Source organism: Nymphalis io, chromosome 12, assembly GCF_905147045.1.
Source record: "Nymphalis io chromosome 12, ilAglIoxx1.1, whole genome shotgun sequence".
In the NCBI taxonomy this organism is placed as follows: domain Eukaryota; kingdom Metazoa; phylum Arthropoda; class Insecta; order Lepidoptera; family Nymphalidae; genus Nymphalis; species Nymphalis io.
Window position 1 is genome coordinate 12,372,752 of NC_065899.1, and position 12,002 is coordinate 12,384,753.

The window sequence follows — 12,002 nt, forward strand, 5'->3', positions numbered from 1 at the left end:
TCTCATGCCAAAAATAACATTTTATTACGAATATACAATATTAACTGAAAAGCTTACAAAGTAAATAAAACATATGTACGAATTAATTCTTATAATCTAAATTGGTCTAAATATTTGTCGCAGCCAACTATATGGCTATTCTGTAAATACAAACTCGGAACTCACCTCAGAAACACAGAAAACAGTCGTTAAATGTAAGTGATTTGCGACATTGACCGTAATTATAATATTTCAAGAGCTCACGCATAAAAATAGTATATCACCATAAGTCGGTTGTCAACATTTCACGAGTGAGTAATGAAGTGAATTTTACAGAAAAGCACTGCCGATTGAGATAGTCGTATATATAAATAACAGCGTAGCTTGTGCTAGTTTTTTTTTAATTATTCGGTAGCGTAGATATTGTAGCGATTTGTATAGAATTTTATTGACACTAGATGGCGCTGTTTTCACTCCATTCATGCACTCTTGACACCTGACATTTGTTAATGTGTAACAGTAACAGCCTGTGAATGTCCCACTGCTGGGCTAAGGCCTCCTCTCCCTTTTGAGGAGAAGGTTTGGAGCTTATTCCACCACGCTGCTCCAATACGGGTTGGTAGAATGTGTGCTTGAACCCAAATAAGTTATCACTTAAGCAAGCAAATAAGCTATAAAATTGTGTTAAGCCACTCGACTGATCTTTATTAGTCGTATGGTTGAATGGCGTTCAACGAAACGACTATATCAACCAGTTGGCTGCGACAATAACATCATATACGCGATAAAAAATTGAGCTAGCACCATCGAGGGTAACGTGATAATATACAAATAAACAATTGCACTATTGGTATGAAATATTTGAGGTAAGATTCAATACAGCTGACTAGGACATTACTTTGTATCGTTATTTAAATAAATAGGGTTGCAAAAGTATAAATAATAATAATAAATATATTATTCTGGGTATCATATAATTTATTCTACCACCAACAACTGTAATGTGGTGATTCGGCTTAAAAAAAGTGAGCCAGTTTTATTACAGGCAAACGCGACATCTTAGTATCATGCATGACAGAGTATTGACTATGTAAGGAATAACAAAGCTAAAATCTTTGTGCAAAACAAAAAAAAAACAATTTCAAATTTCTTCTCCTTTGTAATTTATAAAAATAACATGATCTTATCATAATTTATTATGTAAATTAAAAATATACATTTTATACATATATATTACTTACACATTTTTTTTTTCAATATAATACACACTTATATATTGTTTATTTTGTGATTTTCTTACTGGCAACCCATATAAAAATATCCCTTAAAACTCTTAAAGCATCATACGCTCAATAAATATTTTTGGTTACCATCAGACGCGACTATTATAATACAAATTTATATATTGTTTGATGAAATTCTAGCTATATAGATTAAATCTAGTTCTCAGTGATAAATAAATTCCATAAATGTAAAGAACGAACAGTGACCATACGTATTTCGTGTTGAGCAGCTGCTTTCTCGCCAGCGACCCCGCTTTCTGAAAGTGTTAAAAGAAAATAATTACAAGTCACGAATTGTTTGGAATAGTAATCACATAGACGACGAAATATTTATTCAATTTATAAACATTCTAATTTAAATTTTGACCGTAAAATATATCAGACTTCCAATCTGGTTATTATATTGTAGTTCTTATTTTTTATAGAATAAGAAGGCGGACGAGCATATGGACCACCTGATGGTAAGTGGTCACCAACAGATGATTTCAGATGTTGCACAATGTAAAAATAAATTAAGTTAATCTAATAAAAAATATTTTCGACTTTATATACATAATTATAATTTTATTTCCCTTGTTAAAATACCTAGAACCCGATCGCAGCATGGGTCAATTCTAACCACCCACAAAAAAAAATCATCAAAATCATTCCAGACGTTTAGGAGGCGCTCAGTGACATACATACATAAGAATTATATATATATATATATTTTTTTTTATAGAATAGGAAGGTGGGCGAGCATGTGGGCCACCTGATGGTAAGTGGTCACTAAACGCCCTTAGACATTGGCATTGTAAGAAATGTCAACCATCGCTTATAGCCAATGCGCCACCAACCTTGGGAACTAAGATTTTATGTCCCTTGTGCCTGTAATTACACTGGCTCACTCACCCTTCAAACCGGAACACAACAATATCAAGTATTGCTGTTTTGCGGTAGAATATCTGATGAGTGGGTGGTACCTACCCAGACGGGCTTGCACCCTACCACCACCAGTATAAAAATATAATTACATACCCTAAAGCCCTACCACCAGTATAAAAATATAATTACATACAAGATTACACGTATAAAGATATAATTACATACAAGCCTAATTTTATAGGCGGAAATCAAATGACAATGACATTTTATTGCCTTGGATGCGTAGACACGCTATGGTTATGGCTAATTAGTATGCGGGATGCATTCATTCTGTAAATCAATGACATACTATATCAATGGGTTCCCTTATAATTTTATTTACTAAACGGTAATTACATCCTTTTAACACAAAAAGGAACTACTCAATTTCTTGCCGATTCACGGTAGAATCTACATTCCGAACCGGTGATAGCTTTACATTTAATTCAATATGTAACATGACGATTCAAAAGTGCCCTTATAAGGCTACTCGAATTATTTGACCGATTGAATTGATAGATTAAATATGTAATTTACTCGAAATGTTAAAACTAAGTTTAAAACACTGACGAGCCGCTTGGCGTGGTTGGTATATTGGTCTTGCCTTTCAGAAGGTTACGGGTTCGATTTCCACACAGAACAGACATTTGTGTGCATGAACATGTCTGTTTGTCCTGAGTCTGGGTGTAATTATCTATATAAGTATGTATTTACAAAAGAAAAGTAGTATATGTGGTATATCAGTTGTCTGGTTTCCGTAGTAGAAGCTCTGCTTAGTTTGGGATCAGATGGCCGTGTGTGAATAATGTCCCAGGATATTATTAAAAACATTTGGTAATCGCTGATTAAATGTTTGTAGCTTTCAATAACTAATCTATCATCTTAGTAAACGCGATTTTTTTTCGCTTGAAGCGTATATAATGAATAGCGGATACGTAAAAGTCTAATTGTAACAAAATTACCACGACACTAGATATCGAGAGGAAAAAATAACGTAATGTGTAAATTTTGTACTTTAAAAGAATTTTAAAGAAGTCTATAATTTGAACGAAGATAACTTAGTGTTGCCATAGAAAAAAATGATTGGGATTGATGGCCAGAAAAAATTCCGAATGTAAACGAATTTCGGTAACACGCGATAGTAATATTAATAATTATGTCTGATAATCGCAGACATTACTAACGAATATGAATTACTAGATATCAGATTATTTAGATGATAAAAAAATTGTAGTATCGTTAAATTACTTGCGGAATAGATAAATTTGATTGGACCTATAGTATACCTACCTGCCTCTTTACTTATGTAGCAAAATTTGACCTATTATGAAGTATATTATTTATAAATAGCTTTTTTAGGAATAATACTTTCTATTTGTACAGCTGTTTAGAAACTTCATTTAACTTTTAAATCATTAATCATTCTCAAACGAATTTGAAAATAAAAAGATATGCACACGACACGACAAGTAAAATGAGCAGTATTATATAGACCCACGTGTTCGGTGAGATGAAAGCGTGAGTAACGGACGCGTGTGATCTTTACTACTACTACGCCCCCCTACGTAGGACAATTTTCAATATTTATTCCTATATTTCACTTTGTTATTGTCATATGCAGAAAGCATTTTCGTAATTTTAATCAAGTCACGATACATCATATATAATTATATGTAAAATATATTATTAGAATCCGTCCCATTTGGTGGTAGGTCTCTGTTCAAGCCCGTCTGGGTAGGTTCCACCCACCCATCACATATACATAACATATAATAATAAGGTCCTACAGACCGATTTCGGCCACGGCGGCCAATCTCAAGAGAAATTAGCCAACTGTGCAGGAGATATTATAGTGCACAAGTGTGTGCGCAAACACAGGTGCACTCTCTATTCCCTAACTCTCCCTAATCCGATGGGACGGCAATCCGACACGACCGGAAAGAGTTCAGGCGCAGGACCAACTGCTTTACGTGCTTTCCGAAGCACGGGAGTGTACACACCTCCATCTTCCAGACTCCGGGCTACTTCTGAGAATTTTCTGACAGAAAAATCCAATAAATTTTTACTGGCCCGACCTGGGAATTAAGCCCTCGAGGTCTTCCTCGAGGTCTGCGGCCTTACATCAAGCCACTAGACCAACGAGGCAGTTGGTCTAGTGCAGAGCATAACATATAGGGACATAACATCTTAGCTCCCAATGTCGGTGGCACATTGGCGATGTCAGCAATATTTAATCATGGTGAAATTTCTCACACTACAAATGTCTATGGTAATATACATGACTTACAAGGTGTCCCATTCGCCAGTCTGTCGTTACTGCTACAAACTTAACTAAATACTGGTGGTTGAGCTTTGTGCAAGCTCGTCTGGGTAGGTACCACCCACTCATCAGATATTCTACCGCAAAACAGCAGTACTTGATATTGTTGTGTTCCGGTTTGAAGAGTGAGTGAGCCAGTGTAATTACAGGCACAAGGGACATATTAGTTCCCAATGTTGGTGGCGCATTGGTGATTTAAGCGATGGTTAACATTTCTTACAATGCCAATGTCTATGGGCGTTGGTGATCACTTACCATCAGGTGGCCCATATGCTCGTCCGCCTTTCTGTTAAAAAAATAATAATAATATGACACTCACGTTAAGCTCGTGTTGGTAAATGCTCTTTGTGCAACATTTAGTCATGACCATAAACCCACACATGCGCTCCTGCATCCCCAGCGCGTACTCTATACTGCGGATGAGGTCGTTCGTCTTCAGCACCAGCAACGCTTGCCGGTCGACGTGTTCCAAGCATTGCGTCACGTGATGCAGGAAATTCGGTATCTCGTTTTGGAAAGTCGTTTTCTGAAAAACATTACTAACGTGAACAAAAATTTTATCCCATCATTTTTGGGACATCACGTCACAATTTTCATAACACATTTAGACTTTTTTGATATATATTTCAAAAACAAATAATATACTATATGTGCCTTCTTTTATATAACTTTATAATAATTTTATACAGTTTATAATTATATAACTGACACGAAAATTAGTATGAAAATAATTTTTAAAGAAAGTATTTGTATAAAAAAAATAATAGAAGATATATTTGAAAAAAAGTTTGCAATCTTATTTATAAAAAACGACATATCGATTTGTTTTTTTTTTCCTATATTCTATAATAACTATAATTTTCATAGTTTTAAGACGTGTCATTTTATCCTTATAACTAGGATAGTGTTGCTTTCAAGGCTAATATCATGATTACATCACATACGTTATCCTCAAGCTCTATAACTACATAGATTGAGGATAAACAAACTGTATTATAATTCAGATTTTCATAGATGAATCACTTTAAAATGTCACAGTCAGGATGACAAACATATTTTTATAACTTGAAAAAATAAATAAGTTTACTGTTTACTGCAAGAAAGCATTAAAAAAATAAATAAATGCATTAACGAAAGATATTAATTTATCTTAATTTTCTACAGATGATACATATATTTTGAGGAAATAATAATATTCTTGTATTATGTGTAAAAATGAAAAAGTACTTTAGGAGCTATCAAAGGTGTTTAGAATGAAGATTCAACCAAGAACTGACAAGAAACTCAGTATTTACTCTTTTGATACAATTAAAATAATTAAGAAGGTTAATATAAGTATAAATTAAGTTTATTAATAACAATTAACTTAGGAAATTAATGAAATTTTGCAGTTTAAATTATCCTAAACAAATTTAACAAACCTCTGCAGATGATGGTTTAGTTTTGTCTATGCCTTTCATTATGACATCCCATGGTCTCCCCGTCACCATGCAAGCGAAAAGTCCATACAATTCTTTCTGTATTCCTAATTGCTCAGCATGCTCTCTGATTTGATCTTTGTCCCTTGCAATTATCGAGAGCCATAATTTGGAATAGTGGTATCGGAATTTGTCTGTAAGTTGCTAAAAATATAATAAACAAATTCATTTGATATCCAATAATACAATTATTCTTAATTTGAAGTTTATTGTAAAAAAAAAGTATATAATTCATATCTTATTGCTAAGAGAACTATTTCCGACAGACAAACCATTGGACAAACTTTGTTTATTGAATTTTAATAAATATTATTCTATATTTCTTATTTATTTAAAATGAAATTTAGTGCATAACCAAACCATTCATAATTATTGAAAGTTGACATATTTTTTGTTATACCAAATAATATAATTTATTTGGTAATAATAATTTTATTGTTAATTCTTCCCCACTTCAAAGTGTTCATTTAAACTTTGATCTATTGGGAATGCATTCTCTCAGCAGTTGGTTATTAAATTCAATTTTACATATAAATATATAGAATAAAATTGAAAAATTGAAAATTGAAGGAATGTCGACTGCACTGGTACGGCCATATCCTGAGATGTAACGATGATCATCCTATCAAGAAAGCCTTAAATATCCCGGACCGACCTCGGGGAAAAGGGCGACCACCCGCAACCTGGTTGTCAAACATACAAAAAGAGGCCCAGAAAGAGAATCTGAGTACACAGACAACCCAGAACAGAGCTCTCTGGCGCAGATGTACAAGGAGACCCGACCCCAGCTGAAATGGGAAGAGGGTTTAAACAAAGAAGAATATAAATACTTACTGCATATAACCCATGGTCCAATAAGAATACTGTAACATCTTTGTCCTTGGGGTCCTTTTTCACGAGTATATTACCAGGGTGGGGGTCGCTGTGCACAAAACCAGTTACAAATATCATATGTGAATACAGATCACCTAACTTTTGACACAAGTCAGGTCTGCTTATTTTGTGTTCCTGTTAGGAAATTAAAAAGGTAATTTAAAAAATATATACTAATTAAAATTTTGTCCCACACCTACCCACAGGCGAAGAAAACTGATGTTATATTGATAAACTTATGAAATACTAGTATTTCACAACACATAGGGCCTTATTGCAAATTCATATTGCATAATATTTCTTTAAGTTTTTTTTTTAATTTATATCAGAAATAAACTGACACTGAACAAACAGTTTTACAATTATAGCACATGACTATGGAAAATTGTAAATTTAAAAAAAAACAAAACTTTTGTTTTCTACTTACATCTATATACTTCACATCATTGACCTGACCACCAGTAACATATTCCATCACCAAAACTCTCTCAGTACTAAAATCCCAAAATATTTTAGGAACCTTTAACCATGAATAATTTTTAAATAATTCGGCAACCCTTTCAGCGTTTCTACCCTCTTGCAAGAAGTCCAATTCCTTTGCAATATTTTTCTTTGTCTCTTCAATAAGCCATTGCATTTGGAAGTCTGGGAATACCTTTGACATTGTTGTAATGATAAATTCCATCCATTTCAAGTCAATTTTTGTATTTTTTCTAACGAAATGATGTTGTACTTTGACAGCAACTTCTGGTCCATCTTTTAATTTGGCTCTATGAACTTGAGCAAGGGATGCCGTTCCAAGAGGTTCAAGATCAAACTCTTCAAACAATTCCTTAGGCTGTAATTGTATCACTTATTTTTACACAGAAATACCAATATTAAGACACTTATTTTATGATTCACACAAACAGGAATTTATATTTTAATCAAATGATGTAACTATTGTGCAATTAAAATATTTACAAACAATAACTACATAAAAAAAAGTTAATCTAGATATATTGCCATTTCATTTTATATTCTTGAAACATAAATTATTGATGTTTAGAAGCACATAATATTATGACATAATGCATTATGCCAATAAAAAATAATAATATGTGAACTTTGTTTTAAATAGGTACTTATTTACTTACTATACTTATTTTTAAGTCTATTTTAAGCTACACTTACATCTTTCTTCAGATCTTCTTTTATAACTTCATATAATTCTTCAACTGTGTTTCTGGGCGCATCTTTATGTAAAATTCGCATAGTCGTTACATATTCACTGGGCAGTAAATAGTCAAGAGCACCGACATGTTGACCAACCTTTATGTAAACCCCTTTGTTAGCTTTACATAATTTAAGCAGTTTCTCTGCCCCAATTTGATGAGCCTGGCTTTTAACCTCCAAGTATTCATCAGAACTTTTATCCCACTCTTTGCTATATAACATGGATTGGTATGTCCTACCGATATCAACAGCTGTGTAAGCAGTTCTCGAGAGCCTCACTATAGCAAAGGAATTGTAATCAGCGTCATGATATTTTAAAGCTACAACAGCACTTCCCACGGTAACACCACCGTACAACGAATACCTAATGACTTTACTTAAATTTCTTGACAACATATTTACATTTGTACACTATTTAAACTTAAGTTAATTTTTATTAACATATTATTTTGAAACTTTACTTTTATTTTACGACGAGCAGCACATAGTACGTTAACGTCAAGACGAAGACAGAGTCAAGTGCTCAGTTCTCAACAGTCAACAGTCAACTTTTCACTTCAATGTCAATGTCGTAAGTGTGTTTGTGATGTGACAGTGAAATTACACCTCCATAACTTGCCACCAAATTGCCAATTATTGTAGAATTTCTAAATTTTGAGGACGAATAGTTGAGTAAAATAGTATAAAATAATCTTAATCAGAAAAATTATCAAATTTTAATACCAATAGTAATATTAAAAATAATAAAAAAATTAAAAAGCGTATATTCTTGTTTGGAAGTCCCTATCTATCATATCCTCATCTTGGCAGGTAACCAAATTGATCATTAATGTGATTATGACCGCAAATCCGCAAAATTTCAGGTGAATGGCCTGAGATATTTTCACACTTCAGATTTATAAGTACTAACTGAAGCTCGTACGTTATGATATACATACCTTTTTTCTCATTACTATTGTAAATATTATTCATTTTAAGAGTGGTTTTAATCATTGTAATTAAAAACAGTAACTTCAAGTTACAAGTACTGAACAGAACTGAACTGAACAGTTGTATAGCTTAACACGATTTCAGAAAGAAATTAACAAATATGATACTTTTTTTATTTATAACAAAATAGGTTTTAAATACTTTAAAATCATGAATAATATCATTATTTTAAAATTATATTTGACAATTGAAAGTGGTCCCCATCACTGACAGATACAACGAAACATATATTAATAAATTGACATCAAAAATGAAATATGTTTCGTGTGTCTATAATTACACTCACTTACTCTTCAAAACGGAAAATAACTTTACCTTTTAGATGGTCCCTACCACTTTATGTAACCTTATCAAGTTAGGTACCACTAACTCATCAGATATTCTTCCGCCAAATAGTAATACTTAGTATTATCACAGTTCATAATATAATAGTATGACATTATTGTATTCTGGTTTGAAGGGCGAGTGAGCCAGTGTATACAGGCACAAGGCACACAACAAAGTAAATCCCAAGGTTGATGGTGCATTGGTAATATAAGGTATGTTTAATATTTCTAACATCGCCAAAATCTATGCGTGGTAATTACCACTTTACATTAGGCAAGCTATAAATACTGTGTGGAGTATTTATTTAAAATTATCAGGAAAAAATGGTTTTGAAAACAAATAGTAAATAAAAAATATCGTATATATTCATAAAAATTAGGTTTATGATTATAAGTACGAAAAACATAATTTGATATTTTTTGATGGCAATATTAATTATGACGCCATTTTCTTTCCTCAGTGATCCGTTTCCGTTGACAGATCTTTTTAGCTAAAATCTCTCAAAATGAAGGCTAAAGGAGAGGTAAGTTTTATAAAATTAATATAATTATAGTCAGAAATCATGTCGTTTAACAAAAATAATCGAGTAATAATAGTTGTTTGTGTGTATTTAATTTTAAAGTGCCCAAAAGTTTATGTTTTTAAATGTGCTAGTGACTTAAAGTGAGTACACGTTGCCGCGACTATTTCTTTTAGCAATATCGTTCATTTTCAGTTTAATTTTTACATTATATTCTAACTGTTATAGTTTAAAAATAACTATATCGTAATTAGTGTCAGAAATGTATCTGAAAATAATGTGTTTTTTAAAAACTTACTTAAATGTTATAGGTTATGTCATGTTGTGTTTGTATCAAAAGATATTGGATTCCATCGATCGAATTAATTTAATTATATGAAGTAGATTTTTGTTCCATTATATTATTGTTGTTAAATGTATCTCATTTATATTGTAGTTGAAAGAATTTGAAGTAATCGGGCGCAAGCTGCCGTCTGAAAATGAGCCGAAGCCGCCCCTATACAAGATGAGGATCTTTTCCCCAGATACCATCGTCGCCAAGTCCCGTTTCTGGTACTTTTTAAGGCAATTGAAGAAGTTCAAGAAGGCGACTGGAGAAATTGTTTCCATTAAGGTATAATTTTTTTTATCATGAGACTTCATAGTTTAAATGTTTTAGTAAAATGCGGCTTAAATATTACAAGTTTGTGAACTTGATAAATACATCATGTGCGATTTTATGTATAGAATATTGACTTCCAATAGGATTAAAGATGATGTCTAAATTTAGATTTCTATTAAATTAATCATAAGAATAATTTGGAATCTAGATATTTGATAGTGATAGAAAGAAGATAATTGATTAATAATGAGATGAAAATAATATAACTCTATCTAACTTTTTTTAAAGTTGCATTTAAGCATGAATGTTGTGCTATATAATCACAATTCAGTTTTTCATTTTAATTCATTTTTTTTAATTTTTGAAATAATTGTTGATGTTACTCATAAAATTTACCTATAAAAGACAAATCAATTTAATTTATGGTTAATCTTATAATTTTCTGTTGGTGATTCAAATAAATAAATAAATATACAGTAACTATATAATTTTATGTTATAATTGTTTTTAAAATATTACAGGAAATCCCAGAGAAGAGTCCAATTAAGATCAAGAACTTTGGAATCTGGCTGCGTTATGAATCCCGATCTGGCGTCCACAACATGTACAGAGAGTACCGTGACCTCAGTGTGGGAGGTGCCGTGACACAGTGCTACCGTGACATGGGTGCCCGCCACAGAGCACGCGCACATTCCATACAGGTTATATTCTATTTTATTAACTAATGAATTCCACATTGAAAATGAATATCTGAGAAGTTTTCAATTCATGAATTGCAATATTCATTCTTCAAAAGGAATGTCGTTTGATTATGCAGTCATAATAATCTTATATTTAGTTAATGCTTATAATATTTGTTTTCATCTCTTACATCATAAAGAATTTACAAAAAGTTGTCATATTACATTTTTAGAGCACAATGAAATGCATAATTTGTGCTTTTAAGCATGAAACAACGGTTTGCTTCTTGTGCAAGTGCCATAAATCTTATTTTAGTACATGGTAGTAAATGTCTTTAAAGAATTTTTATTTTTATAGTACTTATGTTAAAATAGCATGTAGGTTCAAAATATCAATAATCCTTACTTTTGGTCTATTGAAATAGAAACTATGAGATGCCAAAAGTTGGATTCCATTTTACTCCCCAATGTACTTGATCATTTTAGCATTTGGCCATTGATTTTAAATCAAAGAATGTATACGGTTTTATTTGTAAATTATTTTTTATTAACATAAAAACATTTTCAAATAAATCTTTATACATTAAACTGTATGAAATGTGCTAAATTTTTTAACTTAAATTTCAGATTATTAAAGTGGAAGTAATCAAAGCTTCAGCGTGCCGCAGGCCACAGGTGAAACAATTCCACAACAGTACCATCAAGTTCCCTCTGCCCAAGCGTGTACACCACTACAAGCGACTCAACAAATTCGCCTACAAGAGACCGAGCACATACTTCTTGTAATTTTATTGATATATATATTACAATAAAATCCGCATAAAGTGGAAAAA

At 32.0% G+C, this 12,002-nt stretch overlaps 2 protein-coding genes across 3 annotated transcripts; one reads left to right on the top strand and one right to left on the bottom strand.

The window, feature by feature from the left end:
• Positions 1–7: 7 nt before the first annotated feature.
• On the bottom strand, positions 8–8,565 carry LOC126772491 (aarF domain-containing kinase 1). 2 transcript variants are annotated; one of them, XM_050492882.1, is made up of 7 exons: positions 8,416–8,561; positions 8,010–8,329; positions 7,264–7,674; positions 6,798–6,971; positions 5,907–6,107; positions 4,805–5,011; positions 8–1,519 (listed from the first exon to the last, which is right to left on the bottom strand). In XM_050492882.1, exons 2-7 carry the CDS (start codon positions 8,271–8,273, stop codon positions 1,400–1,402), a joined length of 1,377 nt encoding a protein of 458 aa, XP_050348839.1. In that variant the 5' UTR covers positions 8,274–8,329; positions 8,416–8,561; the 3' UTR covers positions 8–1,399. The 2 variants fall into 2 exon arrangements, with proteins under 2 accessions (XP_050348839.1, XP_050348838.1); XM_050492881.1 differs by having other exon boundaries at positions 8,010–8,565.
• A 1,202-nt stretch (positions 8,566–9,767) lies between these two features.
• LOC126772525 (60S ribosomal protein L18a) lies at positions 9,768–12,002 on the top strand. Its single transcript, XM_050492923.1, has 4 exons — positions 9,768–9,891; positions 10,325–10,501; positions 11,011–11,190; positions 11,797–12,002. Exons 1-4 carry the CDS (start codon positions 9,874–9,876, stop codon positions 11,953–11,955), a joined length of 534 nt encoding a protein of 177 aa, XP_050348880.1. The 5' UTR covers positions 9,768–9,873; the 3' UTR covers positions 11,956–12,002.

Bases quoted from the DNA above. Each gene is read 5' to 3' on its own strand.
- LOC126772491 (XM_050492881.1), bottom strand. From the start codon at position 8,447: ATGTTGTCAAGAAATTTAAGTAAAGTCATTAGGTATTCGTTGTACGGT. The intron at 6,972-7,263 runs GTAAGTAGAAAA...ATTTCCTAACAG, and splicing joins ATGATGTGAAGTATATAGAT to GAACACAAAATAAGCAGACC. The intron at 6,108-6,797 runs GTAAGTATTTAT...TTATATTTTTAG, and splicing joins TGGACCATGGGTTATATGCA to CAACTTACAGACAAATTCCG.
- LOC126772525 (XM_050492923.1), top strand. The intron at 10,502-11,010 runs GTATAATTTTTT...AAAATATTACAG, and splicing joins GAGAAATTGTTTCCATTAAG to GAAATCCCAGAGAAGAGTCC. The intron at 11,191-11,796 runs GTTATATTCTAT...CTTAAATTTCAG, and splicing joins CACGCGCACATTCCATACAG to ATTATTAAAGTGGAAGTAAT.